The sequence below is a fragment of the Nycticebus coucang genome, chromosome 6 (assembly GCF_027406575.1).
Source record: "Nycticebus coucang isolate mNycCou1 chromosome 6, mNycCou1.pri, whole genome shotgun sequence".
Taxonomy (NCBI): Eukaryota; Metazoa; Chordata; class Mammalia; order Primates; family Lorisidae; genus Nycticebus; species Nycticebus coucang.
Window position 1 is genome coordinate 100707319 of NC_069785.1, and position 27194 is coordinate 100734512.

General features: G+C 39.2%; 1 protein-coding gene across 2 annotated transcripts in view; it reads right to left on the bottom strand.

Annotated features, from left to right (window-relative positions):
* HDGFL3 (HDGF like 3) overlaps positions 1–26297 on the bottom strand; it is an 86701-nt gene extending 60404 nt beyond the window's left edge. Inside the window, exon 1 of one of the 2 annotated variants that reach the window (XM_053593334.1) lies at positions 25766–26297. In XM_053593334.1, the coding sequence (XP_053449309.1) occupies positions 25766–25849 (84 nt within the window). In that variant the 5' untranslated portion in view covers positions 25850–26297. The remainder of the gene's footprint in view (positions 1–25765) is intronic. The other variant, XM_053593335.1, reaches the window with a different exon arrangement.
* Between the last annotated feature and the right edge of the window lie 897 nt (positions 26298–27194).

A 27194-nucleotide genomic window follows, 5' to 3' on the forward strand; every position in this document is an offset into this window, starting at 1 on the left:
TAGCAAGGTTCATGCTCCTATGAGAATCTAATACTGCCACTGACCAGACAAGAGGCTGAGTGAAGGTGGTGATGAGAGCAATGAGGAGTGGCTGTAAATATAGAGGAAGGTTTGCTCTAGAGATGCTGAGTCAGAAAGTATGCAAAATTCAGTTTCATCACAATAAATTGTTTTCCAAAGGAGCTGGACCAGTATATCTATATATTTAGTTATATATATATCTAAATATATATGTATGTATATGTATGTTATATATATATATATATATATACACACACACACACACATACTCCTTTGGTAGTGTCTATGAGTTTCTGCTGATCCATATCCTCTTTTAACTTTTGATGCTGCCAAACGTCTTTATTTTTGGCAGGTTCATAGTGATATTAATTTCATTTTCCTGATTACTTGTAAGGTTGAGCATCTTTCCATGTATTTATGGCCTTATTTATTTATTTATTTTTTTAATGAGAAGGCATTCCTGTCTTTTTGCCCACTTTTTCATTGGGCTGTTTATCTTTTTCTTACTGATTCATTTTGTATACTAAAGCTTATTAGTTCTATGTGTGGCAGGCATCTTCTCCCCGTTTGTGCCTTTTTAATTTCACTGCAGAATTTTTTCCTGAACAGAAGCAATTAATTTTAATGTACTCAATCTTTCCTATCATGGCTAGTCCTTTCTATGTCTTGTCAGGAACCTCCCCCATGATGTCCCCCCAAATACCCTAAAAGTTTCTTACACTTTCATCTATGCAGAAAATGACCTTTGAATATGGTGTTAAGTAGTGATCTAATTTCATAGGAATACTATGATAATTAATTCACATGGGTATTTAATACATGTCGATAACATGCTGCATTATTTAAAAAGTTTCTTCTTTCCCCCACTTGATCTCTAATGCCATCCATGTCCCATATGGGTTCCAGATATCTGTGGGCCAGTTTCTGAGTTTACTTTCTGTTCTACTGGTTAATACTTCTCTGTCTGAGCCAAACTCTGTCTTAATTTACTATTAATTACTATTTGAACAATTCTATGTTTTAGTATCTGGTACGACATTTCCTACCACCTTATTCTTTTTGTTTGGGCTGCCTGCTCTTTTGTATATATTTTTTAAAGGACAGAAACAAAAAGAAAATATAATTACACTCTTCTTTATAACATTGGCAAAAGTATGACAATTTAGAATACATCTAGAAAGAGATGTACAGAAATTATGAAAAAATTTAGAAACATTTCAAGAAGGCCTAAATAAATGGAGAAACAAACTGCATTTATGGATGAGAAGCCTCAATATCAATTCTTCCCATACTATCCATAGATGTAATCCAAATCCAATCAAAATTCCAACACAGTTTACTGTGAATCTCACAAGCTAATACTGTTTGTCCTGATTCCAATTGGAAAACATTCAGAATTAGTAAGTTTAAAACTTTAACCAAAATATGCCTTGGGATTTAATTGTGATAAACCCTCTTTCCAACATTAGGTTTTTCTTTTATTAAGGTCTAGAAAATTTTCTCTAATTATACTTCTGATAATTTTGAACTGTCTGCCCTGTCTTCTAGAATTCATGTCATTAGTAGGCTGACTCTCTCCGAAAGATAACTGATGTTTAATTATCATCTCTTTCCTTGTATTTGTCTCTGGCCATTTCTTTTGCTTTTTGAATATGTTCCTTAAAGTACGTTTTTCATTTAAATTATTTTCAGTAACACTGATTCTGTGTGTTATTCTAGGACCTATGCCCTACCATGGGTCCTCAAAGTATGGCCTGTGGGCCACATGCGGCGGTGTGATTGTATTTGTTCCTGTTTTGTTTTTTTACTTCAAAATAAGATATGTGCAGTGTGCATAGGAATTTGTTCATAGTTTTTTTTTAAAACTATAGTTCGGCCCTCCAACGGTCTCAGGGACAGTGAACTGGCCCCCTGTTTAAAAAGTTTGAGGACCCCTGCAAAAGTCAGAGATCACTGACCAAAGCACAAGTGTGATAATCCATCAAATGCCTCAAAAATTTAACCTACAGTAGCACTAATAACATTCTAAGGATTTAGAATCATGTGTTAAATGCAATCTATTGTAATTTATCTCCTTTTGAAGATAGAGATGTTAAGATAATGTTGTCTTTTTACTAAAATTTCCAAACCAAAATTAAAAACAAAACAAAACAAACAAACAAACAAAAAAAACTTTGATAGACACATGTTCTTGACAGGATTGCTAACAAATATTTAATAATGGAAAGTAATCATTAGGAAGAAAATGCTAATATATGCCACAGTTGAGAGAACAGACAATAATAAGTAAATTGATTAGGAAGCTCTTGTTATTATTATTATTTTTTTTATTGTTGGGGATTCATTGAGGGTACAATAAGCCAGGTTACACTGATTGCAATTGTTAGGTAAAGTCCCTCTTGCAATCATGTCTTGCCCCCATGCTCTTGTTATTTTTTGATGGGTCAATGTAATGGCCAAGAAAATAAGAAAAAAAAGGACAATTAGCTTAATGCATGACTTCCATAAGAAGAAGCCATGGTTCTTGGAAGCAAAATATCTAGGAAAGGCGGCACTTTTGGATACTTTTCTCAGAAATTGCAGCCTTCAATTTATGTTTTAAAGATAAAATGCACTACAGGAAAATATGAAAAATCCTAGGCATAGAGGCGGAGCAAGATGGCAACCGAGTAACAGCTTCCTTGCATCTGGGCACCGTGAGTCTGGGGAGATAGGACTCAAGGCATTTCTGGCTGGTGGGATCTGCCTATCATCACCCCTGAGAGGATACAGGGAGTCAGCGAGAGACTTCTGGACCCCAAGAGGAGGACTAGAACAGTGGAAAACCGGCAAGTGGTCGCCTGTGTTCAATCCGTTTAAACGGGCCAGCAACTGTAAATTCAGTAGCAGCGAGACTGCAAACCAGAAAGGCCTTACCTGTGAACTCATTTGGTGTCTTTGGACTTGGCACTCAGCTGAACTGCCTTGGGGAGAGCCTGAGCAGGAGTGCGGAGAACTATGGCCTTTGTCTAGGGCCCCAGTCTGAGCCGCTGAGCCAGACGGAGCTAATAGTGTTTGGCTCTGGATCACAGGCAGCCATTGTGAGCGATCTGCCCCGGCAAGCTCCGCCCTCAGGGTCGCAGAGCTAGAATTGTGTGGGAGCTGGTAACCCAGCGACCAAGTAGCCTAAGGGCGGGGTCTGAGCCGCCTTGCAGCCCTAACCCTCGGGGGCAGAGGGAGACCAGTTTTGGCACACAGGGTAAGTGGATAGCCACTTCAGCAGTGATTCCAGCGACAGGCACTTCCCTGGGAAAGCTTCTGCTCAGCAAGTGAACAAGTTCAAAGTGCCTTTTAAGTGGGCTGAAGAGAGATTTAGGGTGTCTACCTGCTGGGGTTTGAGAAACTAGCAGCCTCCAGTCGTATCAGAACTGTGATTATCATCTCATACCCCAGAAGACCACGTGTTGCCCAGACAATATTCAATAACATATACATACTGCTTTGTTTTTGGTTGTGTTTTTTTTTCTTTTTTTGGGTTTGGTTTTTTTTTTTTTTTTTTGATGTTGTTTTGTTTTTTAAGTTCAACCTTTTCCATACAGATCCTTTTTCTTTCTCAATTTTTCTAGTTTAATTATAATTTCCCATTGCTGCCTATTTCAATAATTAGAACTTCATTTTTGTTAGTGTTTCTACCGCTATTATTTGGTTTTCCACCCAATTTTATCCCGTAAAGTTTTCTGTTTGCTTGTTTTGGTTTGATTTATAGCATTTTTGTCTTTCCTCTCTACTTGGTGGAGGTGGGGTACTGTGTCTGATCAGGTTACAAAGAGCTGCTGACCTCAAGGGAACCACCCAACTGGGAACCCCCAGAAGGTGTTTTTTTTTTAAGGTTGTATAAAAGTACCCTACTGTACACCTATATTGCTCTGTCTCCCTCTTTCTGTGCCTCTCTTCTTTTGTCAACATTCCTTTTACCCACTCCCTCTCCTTTCTCTATTTTTCTTTTTTTTCTTATCACTCGGTCCTCCTTTCTTTCATCCCTTTTTTGCTCTTCAACCTTCTCACCCTTCTGGTCCTGTAACCCTTAGTCCACAGGCACAAGAACTTAAAGAGCAAGAGGAAGTGAAAGGAAAATTAGGGCAAGGAAACAGATAAAAGAAATCACTCATGAGGAAGAATCAGCAGAAAACTCCAGGCAACATGAAGAACCAGTCCAGAACAACCCCGCCAAGGGACCATGAGGTAGCTACTGCAGATGATTCCACCTATAAAGAAATGTTAGGAATGACAGAAAGGGAATTTAGAATACACATGTTGAAAACAATGAAAGAAATGATGGAAACAATGAAGGAAACTGCTAATAAAGTGGAAAATAACAAAAAGGAAATCCAAAAACAGAATCAAATCAGAGATGAAAGATATGAAGAATATAAAAAGAATATAGCAGAGCTGAAGGAAATGAAACAGTCAATCAGGGAACTTAAAGATGCAATGGAAACTATCAGCAACAGGTTAGACCATGCAGAAGAAAGAATTTCAGAGGTAGAAGACAAAGTTTTTGAGATAACTCAGATAGTAAAAGAGGCAGAAAAGGAGAGAAAGCAGAACGTTCACTGTCAGAATTATGGGACTTTATGAAGCGTTCCAACATACGAGTAATAGGAATTCCAGAAGGGGAAGAAGAATGCCCCAGAGGAATGGAAGCCATACTAGAGAATATTATAAAAGAAAATTTCCCAAATATCACCAAAGATTCTGACACACTGCTTTCAGAGGGATATCGGACCCCGGGTCGCCTCAACTCTAACCGAGCTTCTCCAAGACACATTGTGATGAACCTGTCCAAAGTCAAGACAAAAGAAAAGATTCTGCAAGCTGCCAGGAGTAAGCACCACTTGACCTACAGGGGCAAATCCATCAGAGTGACCGCAGACTTCTCTAATGAAACTTTCTAAGCAAGAAGACAATGGTTATCTACCTTTAATCTACTTAAATAGAACAATTTCCAGCCCAGAATTCTGTACCCTGCTAAGCTAAGCTTCAAAATTGACGGAGAAATCAAATCATTTACGGATATACAAACATTGAGGAAATTCGCCACAACAAGACCAGCTCTACAGGAAATACGTCAACCTGTTCTGCACACTGACCACCACAATGGATCAGCAGCAAAGTAAGAACTCAGAAATTAAAGGACAGAACCTAACCTCCACACTGATGCAAAAGATAAAACTAAGCAATGGACTCTCACAAAATAAGATGAATAGAATACTACCACACTTATCAATTATCTCAATAAATGTTAATGGCTTGAATTCCCCACTGAAGAGACACAGATTGGTTGACTGGATTCAAAAACACAACCCATCTATCTGCTGTCTGCAAGAAACACACCTGGCTTCAAAAGACAAATTAAAGCTCCGAGTCAAGGGTTGGAAGACAATTTTTCAGGCAAATGGCATTCAGAAGAAAAGAGGAGTTGCAATTTTATTTTCAGATTCATGTGGATTTAAAGCAACTAAAGTCAAAAAAGACAAAGATGGTCACTTTATATTGGTCAAGGGAAAAATACAACAAGAAGACATTTCAATTCTAAATATTTATGCACCCAATTTAAATGCTCCCAGATTCTTGAAACAGACCTTACTCAGTCTGAGCAATATGATATCTGATAATACCATAATAACAGGGGACCTTAACACTCCTCTTACAGAGCTGGACAGATCCTCTAAACAGAAATTAAAGAAGGATATAAGAGACTTAAATGAGACTCTAGAACAACTGTGCTTGATAGACACATATAGAACACTCCATCCCAAAGACAAAGAATATACATTCTTCTCATCACCCCATGGAACATTCTCCAAAATTGATCATATCCTGGGACACAAAACAAATATCAACAGAATCAAAAGAATTGAAATTTTACCTTGTATCTTTTCAGACCATAAGGCACTAAAGGTGGAACTCAACTCTAACAAAAATGCTCGACCCCACCCAAAGGCATGGAAACTAAACAATCTTCTGTTGAATAACAGATGGGTGCAGGAAGAATTAAAAAACAGGAAATCATTAACTTCCTTGAGCATAACAACAATGAAGACACAAGCTACCAAAACCTGTGGGATACTGCAAAAGCACTTTTGAGAGGAAAATTCATCACTTTAGATGCCTACATTCGAAAAACAGAAAGAGAGCACATCAACAATCTCACAAGAGATCTTATGGAATTGGAAAAAGAAGAACAATCTAAGCCTAAACTCAGTAGAAGAAAAGAAATATCCAAAATCAAATCAGACATCAATGAAATTGAAAACAAAAGAATCATTCAGAAAATTAATGAAACAAGGAGTTGGTTTTTTGAAAAAATAAATAAAATAGATAAACCATTGGCCAGACTAACGAGGAATAGAAAAGTAAAATCTCTAGTAACCTCAATCAGAAATGATAAAGGGGAAATAACAACTGATACCACAGAGATACAAGAGATCATCTCTGAATACTACCAGAAACTCTACGCCCAGAAATTTGACAATGTGAAAGAAATGGATCAATATTTGGAATCACACCCTCTCCCTAGACTCAGCCAGGAAGAAATAGAGCTCCTGAACAGACCAATTTCAAGCACTGAGATCAAAGAAACAATAAAAAATCTTCCAACCAAAAAATGCCCTGGTCCAGATGGCTTCACTCCAGAATTCTATCGAACCTTCAAGGAAGAGCTTATTCCTGTACTGCAGAAATTATTACAAAAAATTGAGGAAGAAGGAATCTTCCCCAACACATTCTATGAAGCAAACATTACCCTAATACCAAAACCAGGAAAAGACCCAAACAAAAAGGAGAAATTCAGACCAATCTCACTCATGAATATAGATGCAAAAATTCTCAACAAAATCCTAGCCAATAGATTACAGCTTATCATCAAAAAAGTCATTCATCATGATCAAGTAGGCTTCATCCCAGGGATGCAAGGCTGGTTTAACATACGCAAGTCTATAAACGTTATCCACCATATTAACAGGCAAAAATAAAGATCACATGATCCTCTCAATAGATGCAGAAAAAGCATTTGATAAAATCCAGCATCCTTTTCTAATTAGAACACTGAAGAGTATAGGCATAGGTGGCACATTTCTAAAACTGATTGAAGCTACCTATGACAAACCCATAGCCAATATTTTACTGAATGGAGTAAAACTGAAAGCTTTTCCTCTTAGAACTGGAACCAGACAAGGTTGTCCTCTGTCACCTTTACTATTCAACGTAGTGCTGGAAGTTCTAGCCAATACAATTAGGGAAGACAAGGAAATAAAGGGAATCCAAATGGGAGCAGAAGAGGTCAAACTCTCCCTCTTTGCTGACAACATGATCTTATACTTAGAGAACCCCAAAGACTCAACCACAAGACTCCTAGAAGTCATCAAAAAATACAGTAATGTTTCAGGATATAAAATCAATGTCCACAAGTCAGTAGCCTTCGTGTACACCAATAACAGTCAAGATGAGAAGCTAATTAAGGACACAACTCCCTTCACCATAGTTTCAAAGAAAATGAAATACCTAGGAATATACCTAACGAAGGAGGTGAAGGACATCTATAAAGAGAACTATGAACTCCTCAGAAAGGAAATAGCAGAGGATATTAACAAATGGAAGAACATACCATGCTCATGGCTGGGAAGAATCAACATTGTTAAAATGTCTATACTTCCCAAAGCAATCTACCTATTCAATGCCATTCCTATCAAAATACCAACATCGTACTTTCAAGATTTGGAAAAAATGATTCTGCGTTTTGTATGGAACCGGAAAAAACCCCGTATAGCTAAGGCAGTTCTCTGTAACAAAAATAAAGCTGGGGGCATCAGCATACCAGATTTTAGTTTGTACTACAAAGCCATAGTGGTCAAGACTGCATGGTACTGGCACAAAAACGGAGACATAGACACTTGGAATCGAATTGAAAACCAAGAAATGAAACTAACATATTACAACCACCTAATCTTTGATAAAACAAACAAGAACATACCTTGGAGGAAAGACTCCCTATTCAATAAATGGTGTTGGGAGAACTGGATGTCTACATTTAAAAGACTGAAACTGGACCCACACCTTTCCCCACTCACAAAAACTGATTCAAGATGGATAAAGGACTTAAATTTAAGGCATGAAACAATAAAAATCCTCCAAGAAAGCATAGGAAAAACACTGGAAGATATTGGCCTGGGGAAAGACGTCATGAAGAAGACTGCCATGGCAATTGCAACAACAACAAAAATAAACAAATGGGACTTCATTAAACTGAAAAGCTTCTGTAAGCTAAGGAGACAATAACCAAAGCAAAGAGACAACCTACACAATGGGAAAGGATATTTGCATATTTTCAATCAGACAAAAGCTTGATAACTAGGATCTATAGAGAACTCAAATTAATCCACATGAAAAAAGCCCACAATCCCATATATCAATGGGCAAGAGACATGAATAGAACCTTCTCTAAAGATGACAGACAAATGGCTAACAAACACATGAAAAAATGTTCATCATCTCTATATATTAGAGAAATGCAAATCAAAACAACCCTGAGATATCATCTAACCCCAGTGAGAATGGCCCACATCACAAAATCTCAAAACTGCAGATGCTGGCGGGGATGTGGAGAGAAGGGAACACTTTTACACTGCTGGTGGGGCTGCAAACTAGTACAACCTTTCTGGAAGGAAGTATGGAGAAACCTCAAAGCACTCAAGCTAGACCTCCCATTCGATCCTGCAATCCCATTACTGGGCATCTACCCAGAAGGAAAAAAATCCTTTTATCATAAGGACACTTGTACTAGACTGTTTATTGCAGCTCAATTTACAATCGCCAAAATGTGGAAACAGCCTAAATGTCCACCAACCCAGGAATGGATTAACAAGCTGTGGTATATGTATAGCATGGAATACTATTCAGCCATTAAAAAAAATGGAGACTTTACATCCTTCGTATTAACCTGGATGGACGTGGAAGACATTATTCTTAGTAAAGCATCACAAGAATGGAGAAGCATGAATCCTATGTACTCAATTTTGATATGAGGACAGTTAATGACAATTATGGTTATGGGGGGGGACAGAAAGAGGGAAGGAGGGAGGGGGGTGGGGCCTCGGTGTGTGTCACACTTTATGGGGGCAAGACATGATTGCAAGAGGGACTTTACCTAACAATTGCAATCAGTGTAACCTGGCTTATTGTACCCTCAATGAATCCCCAACAATGAAAAGAAAAAAAAAAAAAAAAAAAGAAAAATCCTAGGCATAAAACAAAGTCTTAAGTTTTAAGTTATATCTATTTTAAATCTTAAACTTACTTATGCATACTTTGAGACAGAGTCTCACTATGTTGCCCTCAGTGGAGTGCCATCATACCACAGCTCACAGCAACCGCAACTCTTGGGCTTAAGCGGTTCTCTTGTCTTAGCCTCCCATGTAAGTGGGACTACAGACGCCCACCACAACATCTGGCTATTTTTTGATTATAGTTGTCGTTGTTTGGAAGGCCCGGGCTGGGTTTGAATCTGCCAGTTCTGGTGCATGTGGCTGGCACCCTAGCTGCTGAGCTATAGGCGCCGAGCTAAGCTATGTATACATTTGACAAATAAATATAATAGCTCAGCCAATCCACCTTGTCTACCTTTTATGTATAACAACTGATTCAACTGTCTAAAGAATTACTCACCAGTATTTTCTGAACACTACCTTGTTTTCAATCCTACCCAATTGCCTAATTTAAAGCTAGGCCTGGGCAAACTTGTGAAGTTTATCATTAGTCTCATCTTTTCATCTTCCAGTAACTCTATGTCATATTCTATTCCATGTATCTGGTAACATCACAATATCCCTACAGGATCTCACTTCATTGCATCTACTTGCCTCACATATGGACTTCCATAAAAACTCATTCTCTGGGTGGCGCCTGTGCTCAGCTGGTGGGGCGCCGGCCCCATATGCCGAGGGTGGCGGGTTCAAGCCCAGCCCCAGCCAAACTGCAACAAAAAAATAGCCGGGTGTTGTGGCGGGCGCCTGTAGTCCCAGCTACTCGGGAGCCTGAGGCAAGAGAATCGCCTAAGCCCAAGGATTTGGAGGTTGCTGTGAGCTGTGTGACGCCTTGGCACTCTACCAAGGGTGATAAGGTGAGACTCTGTCTCTACAAAAAAAAAAAAACAAAAACAAAAAACTCATTCTCCTAGGACATCTATGCAGAGATCTCTTCTTTGTTTATTTAAATAAATTACAATGAGCATAACAATCAACGGGGTGAAAGTGAACCCCGGCAATGACAGAAAATTATTTGTAAATCATATAAGTAGTTTACTGTTTAAATTGCACACGAACTTTATGTCCACCCTGTATATAAATAACAATAAAAAACAACTCAATTAAGAAATGGGGCCAGGTACAGTGATTCACATCTACAATCCTTGTGCTCTAGGAGGCTTAGGTGGGAAAATTGAGGGCAGAAGTTTGAGACTAACCTGGGCAACATAGTGAGACTCCATCTCTAAAAATAGAAAGGAAAAAAACTGGCCAGGTGGTATGAGGCTGTAGTAGTAGCTACTCAGGAGGTTGAACAGGAGGATTGCTTGAGCCCAAGAGTTCGAAGATACAGTGAGCTATGATCAATCCATTGTACTCAGCCCAGGTGACAGGGAGAACCCTTATAACAACAACAACAACAAAACAAAAAACAAAACAAAACAAAAAAGCAATTAAATATACTTTATCTTAGCAGAAAGGCCAACAAGTGATGAAAAGACTTAAACAGATACTGTTCCCACTATATAGATGGTCAATAAGCACATGAAAAGATGCTAACATCACTTATCATTTGGGAAATGTGAATCAAAACCATGATGAAATATCACTCCACACAGCCAATAGGATGCCTACTATGGAAAAAACAGAAAATAGTAAGTATTGACAAGGAAACAGGGAAATTGGAATGCTTGTGTACTGTTAGTGGGAGTGCAAAATAGTGTAGTCCCTATGGAAAAGAGTATAGTGTTTCCTCAAAATATTAAAAACAGAATTACCATATACCAGCAATTCCCTTTCTCTCTCTCTCTTTTTTTTTTTGAGACAGAGTTTCACTCTGTCACTCAGGGTAGAGTGCTGTGGAGGCATAGTTCATAGCAACCTCAAACTCCTGGGCTGAAGTGATCATGTTGCCTGGGCCTCCCAAGAAGCCGGTACTGACTATAGGCACTCACCACAATACCCACTAATTTTTCTATTTTTAGTAGAGTCAGGGTCTTGCTGTTGTTCATGCTCATCTCAAACACCTGAGCTCAGGCAATCCACCCACCTCAGCTTCCCAGAGTGCTAGGATTACAGGTGTGAACCACCATGCCCAGCCCCCAAATCCCATTTCTGGCTATATACTTCAAAGAATCAAAGGTAGGGTCTCAAAGAGATATTTGTGTACTCATGTTCATAAAAGTAACATTTCCAATGACCACAAAGAGGAAAAAATTCAGGCATCCATCAATGGATAAATGGATAAACAAAATGGAATATTGTTCCCTACAAATAATAGAATATTATTCAGTTTTAGAAGGGAAATTCTGACACACTATAACATGGACAAACCTTAAGGACATTATGCCAAGTCAAATAAGTCAGATACAGAAAAACACATACTATATAATTCATTTATATAAGGTACTTAGAACAGCCAAATTCATAAGAGACAAAAGGTAGAATAGTGGTTGCCAGAGACTTGGCAGGGGGATGTAGAGTTATTATTTAATAGGTACAAGAGTTTCAGTAAAAGAGTTCTGGATATGAATGGTGGTAATAATGGTTACAAAACAATGCACTTAATATTATTAACTTATACACTTAAAATGGTTTTTAAGATGGTAAATTTTATGTTAGGTGTATTTTACACAATTTAAAAAATTTAACTGTATATGAAATTATAACTGACAGAAATGGAGGACAATTCAAGAGTAGGCAGAGATTTCAATACTTCACTTTAAATGATGTATAGAGCAGTTAGAAGACGAAAAAGAATAAAACCATAAACCAACCAGATCTAACAGACTTCTGAAGAATACATAGCAGAATACACATTCTTCTCAGTGCACATGAACCACTCTCTAGGATAGACCTTAGGTTAGGTCATAGAACATGCTTCAATAAATTTAAAGGATATTCTCTGACCACAAGAAAATGAAATCAGAAATCAATAATAAAAATTTGAGAAAGTAACAAATATGCAGAAATTAAACAGCATGCTCTTAAATAACTGGTAAAGAAGAAATCACCAGGGAAATTAGAAAATACTAAGGGATACAGTGAAAAAATAGCTTAGAGGAAGCTTGGAAACATCTATTTGTATCAAAAAAAAAAAAATCACAAAAAACTCCTAAACTTCTACTCCTAAGTCTAAGAAACTGCGAAAAGAGTATCAAACTATTTAAAACAAGTAGAAAAGAGGGAAATAATAAAGGTTAGAATGGAAATAGAGAATAGAAAAATAGAGGAAATCATTGAAAACAAAAAAAATTGATAAACCTTGAGCTAGATGGATCCCCACCCAACAAAAGGGAAGAGACAGAGAAGATTCAAATTATTAAAGTCAGGAATCAGAGAGGGAAACATTACTACTTAACAGAAATAAAGATTTTAAGGGAATACTATGAACAGTTGTATGCCAAAAATTAGATAACCTAGATGCAATGAATAAACTCATAGAAAGGCACAAACTACTGAAACTGACTGAAGAAGAAATACAAAATCCAGTAGAGTTATAACAAGTTATAGTTCTAACAAGAATTAGCAATCAAAAAACCATGGCAAGTAATCAAAAAACTACCTACAAAGAAAAGCCCAGGACCAGATGGCTTCAATAGTGAATTATACCTAACATTTACAGAATAATTAAGACCAATTCTTCACAAACACTTTCAAAAAAATGAGGGAACATTCAACAACTCATTTTTTGATGCCAGTATTATCCCTATACCAAATCCAGACAAAGACATAAGAAAAAAATACAGAGCAATACCTATTCTGACTACAGGTGTGAAAATTATTATTATTTTTTGAGATGGAGTCTCATTCTGTTGCCCAGGCTACAGTGCTGTGGTATCAGCCTAGCTTACAGCAACCTGAAGTGATCCTCCTGCCTCAGCCTCCCAAGTAGCTGGGACTGCAGGAATCCGCCACAATGCCTGGCTAAAATTTTTCTATTTTTTTGTAGAGACAAGGTCTTGCTCTTGCTCAGGCTGATCTCAAATTCCTGAGTTCAAGGGATCCTCCTGCTTCAGCCTCCCAGAGCACTAGGATTATAGGAATGAGCTACTGTGCCTGGCCTATTGGTGTAAAAATCTTAATTAAAAATCTTAGCGAACCAAATCCAGCAACACATAAAAAAGATTATATACCCACCATTACCAAGAGGCTCTATCTCAGAATGTAAGGTTGGTTTAATATATGAAAATCAATTAATGCAGTACACCGTATTAATTGAATCATAGACCTAAAGCACATAATCATCTCAATAGATGTAGGAAAAGCATTGACAAAATCCAACACCCTTTTGTGATTAAAAAAACTCAACAAACTAGATACAGAAGGAAACATCCTCAACCTGATAAAGGGCATCTATGAAAAACCCATAGCTAACATCATATTTAATGGTAAAATACTGAGTTTTTCCTTAAGATCAGGAACAAGACAAGATGTCCTCTCTTATCACTTTTTTTTTTTTTTGAGACAGCATCTCAAGCTGTTGCCCTGGGTAGAGGGCTGTGGCATCACAGCTCACAGCAACCTCAGACTCTTGGGCTTAATCAGCGGTTCTCACCCTGTGGTTTGCGACCCACAGGAATTGTATTAAAGGGTTGCAGCATTAGGAAGGTTGAGAACCACTGGCTTAAGTGATTCTCTTGGGTCGGTCTCCCAAGTAGCTGAGACTACAGGCATCTGCCACATACCTGGCTATTTTTTTTTTGTTGTTGCAGTTGTCATTGTTGTTTTAGCAGGCCCAGGCTGGGTTCGAACCCACCAGCCCCGGTGTATGTGGCTGGCGCCCTACCCACTGAGAGCTACAGGTGCCACCCTCTTATCACTTTTATTCAACATTGTATTGGAGGTGCTAGCCAGGGCAATTAGGCTGTTGGAAGCATAAAATGGAATCACTACTTTGGAAAAGAGCCTGGCAATTCCTCAAATGGTTAAACGTAAGAGTTATCATAGCCTAGCAATTATATTTCTGGGCATATACCCAAAAGAACTGAAAATCTGAGTCTACTTAAAAATTTGTACAGGAATCTTTACTGCAGCATTATTCATAACAACCAAAAGTAGCAATGCAAATACCATTAACTGATGAAAGGATAAACAAAATGTGGTATGTGATACATTTTGGTTCCATAAGGTTCTGATATATTTACAAATACAACAATAGGTATAAACTCCTTTTGTTATGATACCGTTATAATTACACAATATAAAACCAAGATAAAATTGGTTTTACATATAACTTATTATATATATTTATATATTATATTTAGATATAAATACAAATCTAAATATAAACATAAGTAAAATTGACACCAATAAAATTCAAATTAATAATATTAATTTAATGCCATACTACTGTGCTGAAATTATATCCTGCTTACAACATTAATATACTTCAGGTTATTTTGAATCCTTACATTGCCCTGAGCTATATGATAAACCATATCTCATACCACTTTTGTCTAGGAGAATTACTAATAGGCCTCCATTTGTATAGCCCATCATGACATTGTGAGGTACGTAGTAAAATGTGGGACGTATAAGTTGACTGGAGATCTTCATTTTGGAGGTGACTGGTTGGACAGTAATCTTGTTTTAAGACAAAAATACTCAGGTGGTGAGGGGCAGCTAAATTAGTTGACAATAAATTTGTGGTACCTGAGGGACAGCTAGATGGAGTCATCTAGAAAGTAAATGAATTTATGGATTTGAAGCTCACACTAGTGAATTTGGGCCTGAAATAGAGGTTTGGAACATATCATCTTGAAGAACTGTGGTTGAAGCCAAAGAAAAACCTGCAAAGGCACTGTGAGAGAAGTGGAAGAAACTTTCAAAAAAAGAAACACATGTGGGAAGTTAGGGGAAGAGAATTTTTTAAAAGTAGTATTAAATTCCATAGAGTCAAAAATAAGGTGTTCTTTGGGTTGGGAGGTTATGGTGATCTGTGGGAGAGGGGAGAGAATGACAGTAAGGCCCAGTTCTTTATGAAGCTTGACTACTAAGGAAAGCAGAGAGCAATGCCTGAAAGATAAGAGATTATTTCCGAAGAAAACGAGCTAGTAAAGAAGACAAGGCTTACATTATGTGAGAAAAAAAGACTTTTGGGGGGTTACTTCTCTACCTCTAGTACCTACCACAGCACTCTTAATGCCTGGAATACAACAAACATTAAAAAATATGTATTGAATGTTGAATGAAAGAAGGAAAAGGATGAGTTCAAACAAGAGGAAGAGGTTCTCAGGAAGAAGGCTAGAGAGGGAAGGGGAGGAAAACTAATCTTCTGATCATTTGTTAACCTCCCAAGTTCTTTACATTCATAATCCTTGAAAAGATCCTGGAAGGAAAGCATTATTGTCTTCATATTTACAGATGAGCCCACAAAAACTAATAAACTACCCCTGGCCATTCACCTGATAAGGGACAAAGGTAATGTATAGAAATGGCTTCATCTGCCCTCTAAGTTTTTGCTTTTTTCACCTTACTGCCTCCCAGGAAAAGGGGCACAAATGTGTTCCACACTGGAGAAAAGAAAATAAGAGAGGGAGACCAAAAGAAAAACAGAGGGTTTTCATTTATAAGCAAAGGATAGAAAACTACCTCATGTACATAAAGTATGAAGGTAAAATAATGTGCTGAAAATGAGGGGAAAGAAGTTGGAAGAGAATGGTAAAGCATCTAGGAATCTCCGAGGAAGATATACAAGGAGCTGGGGTAAGCACATGGACTGATGAGCACCATTTTGGATCTAGATGAAATTAATCCGGGAGCTGCCCCAGTTTGCATGTCTACGCTAAAACAGAGAGGGCAGAGTTTAGGGGGCTTTGTAGGATGAATGCTTCCAGGTAAAAAGGAGACATAAGAGAGCTGTTAAGAGTTACCATTTGGGGTCTAATTTGGACAAGGAAGGAGTGAAGCCAGGATTGGGGGAGGGTATACCGAGATAAAATGGAGAGGACCAGGGAAGAGTTTACAATGATAACGAGGGGCGGCGCCTGTGGCTCAGTCGGTAAGGCGCCGGCCCCACATACCGAGGGTGGCGGGTTCAAACCTGGCCCCGGATGAACTGCAACCAAAAAATAGCTGGGCTTGGTGGCGGGCTCCTGTCGTCCCAGATACTCGGGAGGCTGAGACAAGAGAATCGCTTAAGCCCAGGAGTTGGAAGTTGCTGTGAGCTGTGTGATGCCATGGCACTCTACCCGAAGGGCATAAAGTGACACTCTGTCTCTACAAAAAAAAAAAAAAAAAATACAATGATAACGAAAAAGCAATTTTAGTGGAGTAAAGGAAGAGTCTGAAATTACTAACATATCTATTTCACATCAACAAATCTCTCCAACTGCCCACCCTTGTTAAGTTGCTCTACTTCGTCATTTGCTTTTATAACTATATAAAAACAAGGGGCACATTTGTTTTGGGTTACCTGATCCTTTGTAGTTAAATAAATCTTGTCTCCAAAACTTATTAAAAATGAAAAATAGAGACCACCATATTTCATAATGCTATCAAAGGCTTTGTCTTTCCTCTGCCATCCAAGCATAGCACAAAATAGGGTCAATAAAAAATAAAAGCAATAATAAAAGGCTAAGCTGGAGAACAGCCAGAGTTCTTCTTGGATACCTGGCATAACATATCTTATTTATTTTATTTCAAAATACTTCCATTTAGTATAGTTGGGCAATTTTCTAACAGAAATGTACATATTTTATGTAAGTCAGTGAGCCAGATGTGAGATATAAAGCTGTGCTTATTATAACTCTTCAGAAGTGTATCTTTTTCAGAATTTGAAGAATGCCTTCCTATCCTCAATACTAGATTCTCTCTACCGAGATTGCTGTATAGCAAAGAAATCTCTTTGGATACAGCGGGTTTAATAAAAGGAAAAAAAATAAAATAAAAAGTAAATATGAAACCATTGTAATGTGTTCACCTCACAGCCTTTATATCCACTATAGAGGGCATCACAAATCCTCCCCTACCCATATGTTTTCTGAATTAACAAAGGCTCCTCTTCTTCAGTCATACATAGTCTGATATCTCCACTATCTAGTCCCACTAGAAAACCCAGAAAACTAAGAAAATCCCAGATCTTCAGTATTATCCACCAGCGAGCACTATGTAGCCAAACACTGTATGTAACTGGGTAGTTAACAAATGTATGGTATCTATCTATCTATCATCTCTATACTATATCTATCTCTATATTTAGCTTCAAAATAGTCATGGATACTTCTGAAGCTTAAAGATTAGAAGGAAAATGATTATAAAAATGTTTGATCTGTATACCTAACCTTTTGAGATCAAAAGAAATATTGGCCTGGATAGTTAAACAATCTAATGCAGTATCATTTTAATTTCTTATGTTTATGTGACCGTCATGTAAGACTGTGGCTAAGGCAGAAGAAAAAGCTCAGGACTGTTAACAAGTCAAGATTTAGTAAAAAAAATTTTTTTTTCTGGTGTGTTGTGTCTTAGTGTTTTGTGTTGCTATAACCTATGGTTGTATAATTTATGAAGAAAAGAGGTTTATTTAGCTCATGGTTCTGCAGGCATGAGAAGTCTGATGCCAGCATCTGCTTGGTTTCTGGTGAGCGTCACATGCTGGGTCAAAACATGGTAGATGGCCAAAGAGGAAGCTGTCAAGTTGTGAAGAAAGACCAAACTGGAGGAGGAACCTCACTTTGTTAACACCCTTTCTTGAAGGATTAATCTATTCCTGGAGAATTAATCCAGTCTACAGTGAATGAGAACTTGCTGTTACAAGAACAGCACCAAGCTATTCCTAAGAGATCTGCCCCCATGACCCAAACACCTTTCACTAGGCCCCATCTAGGGACAAACAAACCATAGATGTGTGAGTATGTATATATGTGGGTGTGTATGCCCACACACATGTACTATGAATGACAATTAATTGTTCTTACTGTGGGTTATACTAAAAAACATCTGAAAGCCACTAGACTGCATCAGAATCAATCTGCAGCAATTACTCATTCCCAAGGTCTAAATATTTTTTCAAAATTAACTAATCCTCATGCAGCAGTCCAGCAAAACGTTAATATCTTGTTTTAAAAAAATTGGTCTCATTTTGAAAGTCAAACAGAGGCCTAGAAGGAATTCATTTTCATTTCATTCAACATATGCTAACTCTAAAAAAATTAACTTAGAATTTATAATACTACTCCCTCTGAATATGCATATCTTCCAAAATTAAAGATGTCATTAGTACTTAATTCTACTTCAATGTCAAAGAAGTAAATAGATATCTAAAGGTATGTATGAGTTTATTTTGACATTCCTACCTACATAAAAATTCTTTAATCTTCTGTGAAACTCTCATTTTTATATGTGCTAACCACTGCTGAACCTATCACTTGTAACCATTCTAATCTTAAACATATTTTGCAAATAGAAACTGTAAAGTTACTGCTACGTTATCAAAAATTTTTGAGTTCCCATAGCAGCAACCTTGTTGCTACCAAGTGACTCGCCTACACTGACACCTCCACTTCTGGGGAGTGTTACAGACTCTACATTAGGACTCAGAGAATCTGCTCAGAGTATGAATCTCAGTGATCACAGGGAAGAGTAGTTTATTCACTCACCCTTTTTGTGGGCCAACACGGTCCAGTTAATCTTGCCCCCAAATTCTGAAGCTCTATGAAACATCTAGAAACGGCCCATCACACTTAGGAATCTGAAGGAGGGTTAACAATGGGAAGTCCTCACAACTCCTGGAGTCTAGAGCTAACTCACTATTACAAAGCCACAAAGAAACTACTGAAAAACATGCCAAGCCACAGAGGCATTTAGAGAGACTTGACTAGGTTCCTTGCATTATGTAACTAAGGAGTTTTATGTTCCTGGAAGTTAATTATTTATCATCTTAATCAGAACTTAATTAGCAAACAGTTCTTTCATGTATATTTTAATAACATTTGATTCCTAGGAAAAAGAATAAGAATTATCATCCTCTATTTTACAAAGACCTTGTAATAAAAAATATGTCCAATCTTACAAAGCAAGACAGTGGTGGAATGAGGTACTTATCTTTTAACTCCTGGTCTAGCTTTCTTTCCCTACATTTCAGGGTTTCCTCAGAAATCTGAAGGATATCATTCTGAAACCTTGAGCTCACCAATCATTAGTTTATTTATTTATATTTACTTCTGTGTGGGTCTCTGTTACCATACAGATGGTTATTTACCAAACTATTTGCAGTAATTCTTTTTTTTTTTTTTTTTTTTTAAATCATAGCTGTGTACATTAATGCAATCATGGGGTACAATGTTCTGCTTTTATATTTGCAGTAATTCTTATCTAGATAAGAAAATATTAATAGAAAAATCATTTTAATTGGGTTGTAAACTGGCAAAAATTTACACAGACAAGTCGTCATTTGTAGGATTTAGCTTCTAGGCGCTCTACTGAACCAGTAACTCTGATGTAACTGCACTACCAGATATTCAAAGTCTATGTGTTCTCTCACATATAAAAGTTTTGGAAACTATATGTAAGATGACACCAAGCTATTCATTCATAATTGATTTTTAATGGTTCTCTGCTTTCTCCGTATGCCTAACTAATGTCTAATTTGCTTATATACTCACTGTGTCAAAGGCCTTTCAAAGAGATATAGACTAGAGAAACATAATCTACTACAACAAATATTCTCTGATTTAAGATTGCCAGCTCCACAGATATTTGTGGGTGCCTTGTGTAGTATAGTGTTCTTACATACTGCTAAATGCTTTTTCAGTCCTTTTACCTAACCTAAATGTCACATTTTTTATGTCCTTGTGGCTTTTTTTTTTTTTTTTGAGACAGAATCTTACTTTGTCACCTCTTGGTAGAGTGTCTTGGCATCATAGCTCACAGCAACCTCAAACTCTAGCTGGGACTACAGGCGCCTGCCACATACCTGGCTATTTTTAGAGACGGGGTTGCTCAGGCTGGTCTAGAACTCCTGAGCTCAGGGATCCACCCGCCTGGGCCTTCCAGAATACTAGGATTATAGGTATGAGCCACCATGCCTACCCCCCTTGTAGGTATTCTTAATGGTCTGGGATTATTAACTGGGTGAATTTCTTAAGCTGAGTTTGGGAATAATATCTACATCATAGTAAAGTTATCATATATGTGCATTCAAATTTATAATCAAGATACATATGTATGATTTGATATATACCCTCATATATGATATATATATATATATATGCAGTCTAACTTGTGATATATATATATATAGTCAGTCTAACTTGTAACTAAAGAAGTTATTGTGTTCATTAAATTGACAAAGATACTTTAAAATATCAATCAGTTACTTTTAATGAATATGTGAGAAAACAGGTATTATCAAGGTAATTTGGTAATACAAATCTGAAGTTCTAAAACATACACATGCCCTTGATTCAGAAATGTGGTTTCTAGAAACCTGTTCTATGGAAATAACTTAGGAAACGATTTAGCTAAATTAATGTGCCTGAGTCTTGCTTTATAGTTAAAAACTTAATAAACCCTAAATGTTTTATCACAGAAAGTGGTTATAATATATAATAAATAGTTCCACGTTATAAATTACCAGATAGTTATTACAAATGTTAATGTTATAGAAACCTATTCGTTGCCATTGAAAGTCATTTAAGATACAGTGTGAGAGAAAAGGTTGCAAAACTATATATATTACAAAAATCATGTACCTACACAGATAGGTGCATATTCATGGTGTTCACAAGTAGTTATACAGATATTAATCTTTCTACATGTACAATGAACATTATTACTTGTGTAATAAAAATTTTTGTTTATAACATGATGTTTCAACCATTCCCTCTTTCACACAGTTGACAACAGTTTAAAAGTTTATAGTATGAGCAAATTGCTTTAAGTGTGAGGACCACTATTGACCTTTCAAAGTTATTTATTGTCAGCACTGCCACTCTACCTGTAGTGAAGAACGAGTTTTGTTTTTCTAAATTTCTCCTTTGTTGCAGATTGACATTTTTATAAAATATAATAAAAAGGAACTATCAGAAAAATAAAAAGGTATACAAAATGAAAGCTTATTTTTCACATTTGATTCAAAAATACAAAGCTATCCTACCAACTTCTAAATTCTTACTTGCAATATCTGTACTTACTTTGCCACGAACAGGTAATAGCCACAGCCCATGTATCCAGTAGCACTGCTTGAAATGATTCAGACACCTTTCTGCCATGCACTAATAATAATTCCACCAAGTGGACTAGACTCAGATTTACCATCTGAAGATGCTTTCACAACAGAAAACTTTCTCCAATAAGTAAAAATTTTTGGGTTCTTTACCTATTATTAAGTTTACTATACTTACTAGCCTACTATGCTTTTCTAATGCTTTTTTTTTATATTACTGGCATTTTCAAAAAAGTAATATATAATTTTAAACCATCAGTCATTTTCTAAAAGAATGAAACAAAATCTTTTATAGTAGAAACCCCCCTCAAATCATGGGGGAACAATGGCCATGTGCCAGGAATACAGATTCATCTGGTTGAAATGGGAGACTGGAAAATGCCAGAGGTCCTCAAACTTTTTAAACAGGGGGCCAGTTCACTGTCCCTCAGACAACTGGAGGGCCGGACTATAGTTTAAAATAAAAAACTATGAACAAATTCCTATGCACACTGCACATATCTTATTTTGAAGGAAAAAAAAAAAGAAATGGGAACAAATATAATCAGACCACCTCATGTGATCCAGAATACCTTCTTAGAAGATAAAAACTATGGCCATCTAGTCAGATCTCCTAAGAAGCAGAAGAAAAATATTCCAAAATTTAAGACTTTTAAAAATATGGTTGTACTCTATGACTGGTAATGATATTTTTCCAACAAAAATTTTAAAATATATATCATCTGTCATTCCTGTTAGCTTCTTTGTTATGTTTATTTTATAAGGTATAGAGCAGTACATGAATATGTAATTTTTAAAAAGTAAATTTACATATATTAGAAATACGTGCTCAATTGTTTTTGCCAAAAGGGTACATAATCAAAAGGATTCACCTCTTACTTTAGCATATTTTAATATTAATTTAGCTGATCCACAGGAATTGACAAACTTTTCTCTTTTTTTTTTTTTTGTAGAGATAGAGTCTCACTATACTGCCCTCAGGTAGAGTGCCATGACGTTACACGGCTCACAGCAACCTCTAACTCTTGGGCTTGCACGATTCTCTTGCTTCAGCTTCCCAAGCAGCTGGGACTACAGGCGCCCGCCACAAACTTCTCATTTTTAAAGATATCCACAATTAGGCATATGCCATTAGAAATAGCCAGCTGCTATTTTATGTTAAAATAACACTGGGGATATTGGGGGAGAAGTAAGGAAGATAGGTATCTACTACCAAAAGGCATGAAAAACTTTTCTGGGTATTAGTACCGTTCTATGCCTTGGTAGGTATTTGTATCAGAGTTGTATATATGTTTGTCAAACTTTCTGAATGACCCAGTCAAGGTAAATGTGTTTCACTCTATATAAATTTTACCTTAAAGGAAAAAAACAGAATCCATAAAAAATATTAACTTCTAGTTAATGATATGCATATAGGAGTGTCTAGAAGGAAATTATAGTGATATCTGCAACTTAATTTAAAATGCAGTAAGATGGACTTCTGTATGGAGAAAGATATGGATACAGGAACAGATATGTGACAGAGCAAGTAAGGTACAATTTAACTGTAGAATCTAGATAGCAGATGCATGGGTATTCACTGAACAAGTACTTTCAACTTTTCTATATATTTGACATTTTTCATGAAAAAATGGTGGAAGCAATAACTAATCTACTCAAGAATTGAAAGCTGACAAACAATTTTAAAAAGTGAGATGCAAAGGAAAGTTAGAAATTAAAAAAGGAAAAGGGAACATTCAAGCACCATCACTTGGTGCTTTTGGATACTCTGTACTCTGAGGTAAGAATTATACCTATTTTACAGACTAGTAAACTAAGAAAGATTATAGAACACACACAAGGTTAAGAGTGTGAAGGCCAGCCAAGAGCAGAATCCAACTTGTTTAAATTCTGAACCCTCTTGACCCATATTTCTCACAAGAGGTTGCCTAGGACCAAACATCTTCCTTATAGCAGAGAAGTTGCTTTTCCCTGTCTACATGGACCAGCTCTGACTGTTAGAAAGCTTGTCCTCCCAGGATGTTCCTTAGGTTTTATCCCTTAGGGCCATAAAGAATCTAATCTTCACACGACTAGCCTTCATATCAAGTGACAGTGTTTAAAATCTGAATAAGGACTTTTTTTTCCAGTTAGTATTTTATAACATTATCATCTACAAAGCTATAATTAGGTATAAATGGGGGACAATGCTTCACAGAATTGGAAAGAAAATAAGATGAGAACATTTGTGAAGCATATAGCACTGTAACCAAGAGTAGGGATTCAAATGATCTTTTTCTTACATTTACCTTTCTTTGGAAATTGCAACATGTCACTCACAGTAAAATAATACATTAAAAAAAAAGCAAATAGACAAGATTTTTCTCCTTTTATCTATTTTTAAAATCTAAAAGCCTGATTTTTGCTTCCTCATTTTACTTTCCATTTTGCCTTGTTTTGGAATTATAACTTCTAGGAATTTTATAATGCAATTAGAGATACAACTAGGCCTACCTTTGTAGCACTTTCCTGTTTCACAAATTACTACAGGTGGCCAGCCTGTGAAAGCAACATGTTAATGAAATTAATGAAATTTGATTCATTTTGATTCTCAGAAGATATTTTTCAAATCTAAGAGTTAAAAAAAAACATTAAGTTACAAGGTAAATGACAGACTGGTGATGGTGGCCTTTAATTCACTTTTGACTGTGCATATAAATAACACTCTACCTAGAACTGTTTTATTTCTTATTTGACAAATATATTCAGGGATTCCCTAAAGGTCTAGTAAAGTCACCTACCTTGCTCCTTTAAGCAATATTGTACCACAACACAAATAATAACCAGTTATTTTACCTTACCTTTAACTTTGCCTTCCTTAAAGACAACCTACAGTTCCAACGTGAAGTTATTTTCATAGTTTAATGGAACGTAAGACTATTTTTTCCTTTTGATACCTGAGGTTATAAGTGTTGGAAGGGATGGACCCTAGAGATGATTATTTTATACTTGCAGAAATGGATATGCATACAGTTGAAAAGATTAGTCTATAACAGAGCCTGGAACAGACACCATGTCCCCCCATTCCTGGCCTATGTTCTTTCCATTCTACAATCATGCCTAACCACACACAAAATAAGTGATTATGTCCATCATTACCTCAACTTCACTAAATTTCAGTCTGGCCACCCATAATGGCACTTCCTTTTGTGAATGGGTGTAATTTTCCCTTAGTCTTTCTATCTTCACTTGACTAAAACACATCTTAAGAGCTCACACTATGTGCCAATTTTCCCAATATCTGTTTCTGTTCTTAGAGGATACCAACGTAGTCTCCAACATGCCCTGGCCCTTCTTTTCACTGTATTTACTTCAAACAATCGTCGACTATTACAAAATTTTTAAGAAAAAATTTATTTTAAAGCAAAAAGCACATACGGCAGTGTTGTGTGACTTCCTCGCTCAAAAGGCCTAATAATAATCATTCGTGCTATGTATTACAAGCAGATGCTTTCCAGAGAAAGGCCCAGCGACAACCGCGCTATGTGGGAAGCGAGAGCTATCGTGGGCTGTCGTGGGAGGCCAAGAACACGGTTTGGGCTTCCACCTAAAACAAACATGGAGGTGGCGAGGCACTGGAGCCGGCTGGACCCACCGGTCGGGGCTAGCTAGCCTGCAAGCCCCGGCGAGCTGCTGTCGGTTTAAAAGAACGAGGGACAGCATGGAGGCACGTACCTCGGGACAATGATAGGGCAGGCAGGGCACCTGGAACCGCGCGCAGGGAAAACTCAACAAGTCTGGAAAGCGAGGACAGGGATGAATGACTGCCAAGAGGCTCCCGCTGGCCTCTGCGTGACCACTGCCCCTTTCCAGGATTCGCCGCCGCCGCCACTCTACGGCTCCCGGACGGCCATTTGCTCCACGCTTCCCTACCTGCCCCGACGTTCGCCGGCACCCAAGGTGTCCAGCGGCGACCCCGCCGGGAGCCGACGTCTCCGCCCCAGGCCCACTGCTCGGCGGCGCGGCTCCCCGGCCACCGCCGGCTTTCCGGGAGGAAGGCAGCGTCAGGCCCGCGGGGGCTGGGCCCGCCTTCGAAAGTGGGCGGAAGAATGGCCGCCTGGCGGGGTGCGGGCGCGGCCGGGCACCCTCGCCCCCGGCCCCGGCCCTTCTGCGCAGCGTTGCCCGCGCCCACGGCCCTCATCGCGGCCGGCGCGAGCCGCGGGCTCGGGGCTGAGGCGATGGGGAAAGGGGGCGGGCGCGCCATCATGAAGGGGAAAATGGTGGGCGGGCGGGCGGGCCCGCGCGCCGCCGCTGGACTCACCCGGGCGGGCCAGTGCGGGTAGCCCTTCATCTTGGCGAAGACCAGGTCGCCTGCTTTGTACTCGCGGGGCCGCGGACGCGCCATCCCAGCCGCTCCTCTTCCTGGTCGTCCTTGGTCGCTGCGAAGATGCCGGGAGGCCGCCCCCCTGCGGGCCGACGGACCGCGCCGCGCTCCCCGAGGGCCTCGAGCGGGGCGGACTAGCGGCCGCTCCGACGAGGGGAAGCGGCGAGGCTGCGGCTGAGGCGAGGGATGGGCGGGGGGCGCAGCAGGCCCGGCAAATCACGGCCTGGCAGCGGGGGAGGGGCGCCCCAGGCCGCTCGCTGCTCTCGCGTCCGGCTGCGCCAAGGTCCCCGCCGCCGCCGCCGCCGCGCGTTGCTCACAAGCTCATGCCGAGGTCCCCGCCGCCGGCGGCCTCCCTCCCGGGCTCCCGGGCGCGGCGCGAGCGCTGGGCCTCGCGTCGGCTCTGAATTCTTCCTCGGGCAGCGACCGCAAACACGATCTTATTATTGTTCTCGCGCGCGCTCAGCATCCCCCCCGCCCCGTTCCCCTCCCTTCCCGCGCCGGCCGGTTAATTCCTAGGTACACGGCCGGCTTTCGCGGAGAAACCGAGCGCGCCAGCCCGGCTGCTGGCGGGCGGGCGGGCGGGCGGGCGGTGGGTGCGTCCTCCCCCAGCACCAAAGCCCGCGCTGGGCGGGCGGGAGCGCCTACTCCGAGGACGCCCGCCGCCCGCTCTCTTTTGTTCTTGGCCCGGAGCTTTTGACGCGGCCAATCACCACCCGGCCGTCCCCTTCCCTGCCTGGCCGCGCCACACTGGGGGCGCTCCGGCTCGCGCCCCTCAGCCCCACGCCCACCTCCCTCTGACTGGATCCTCGCCCGGCTGCCCCCCGCCGACCACTTCCGCGGGTGCTCTCTGGTGAGTGGGGGACGGCTGCACGAGGGGACCCGCTGCCCCTAGCACCAAGCTGCCCGAAAGAGGATCGCTCGGAGTCCGCGGCCGTTGGGTTCTTGTCCCAGGTCTGTCCTTTAACAAGGCACAGTGACCCACGTAGGGCGAGCTGTTTAACCGGAGTCGTGGGAGGTTTTCTGATTTGCTGAAGGGCAGGCACGGTCGGGATTCGAATATGGACCCACACCAGTCCATTCTACTGCCTTCTGCGTGGGTTTCACGGGCCTGTAGTGTTTGTGGAAACGATTTACTCTAGCAGGTCGCTTGTTTCCAATCTTGGCAACCTTTTGGACAACGTTTTTGAAATTGCTATCGGTTCTGGTGATTTATGTACGTACACAGTTCATTAGGTCTAGAACAAGATGTGCGCTTACCACTATTTTACTCGGAACTCCTTAACTGGCTGCGTTCAAAGACATTTTGGGGGTGAGAATATTCCTAACACCCTCCTTTGGGAGATTAAAATAATTCAAGGAGTCATTT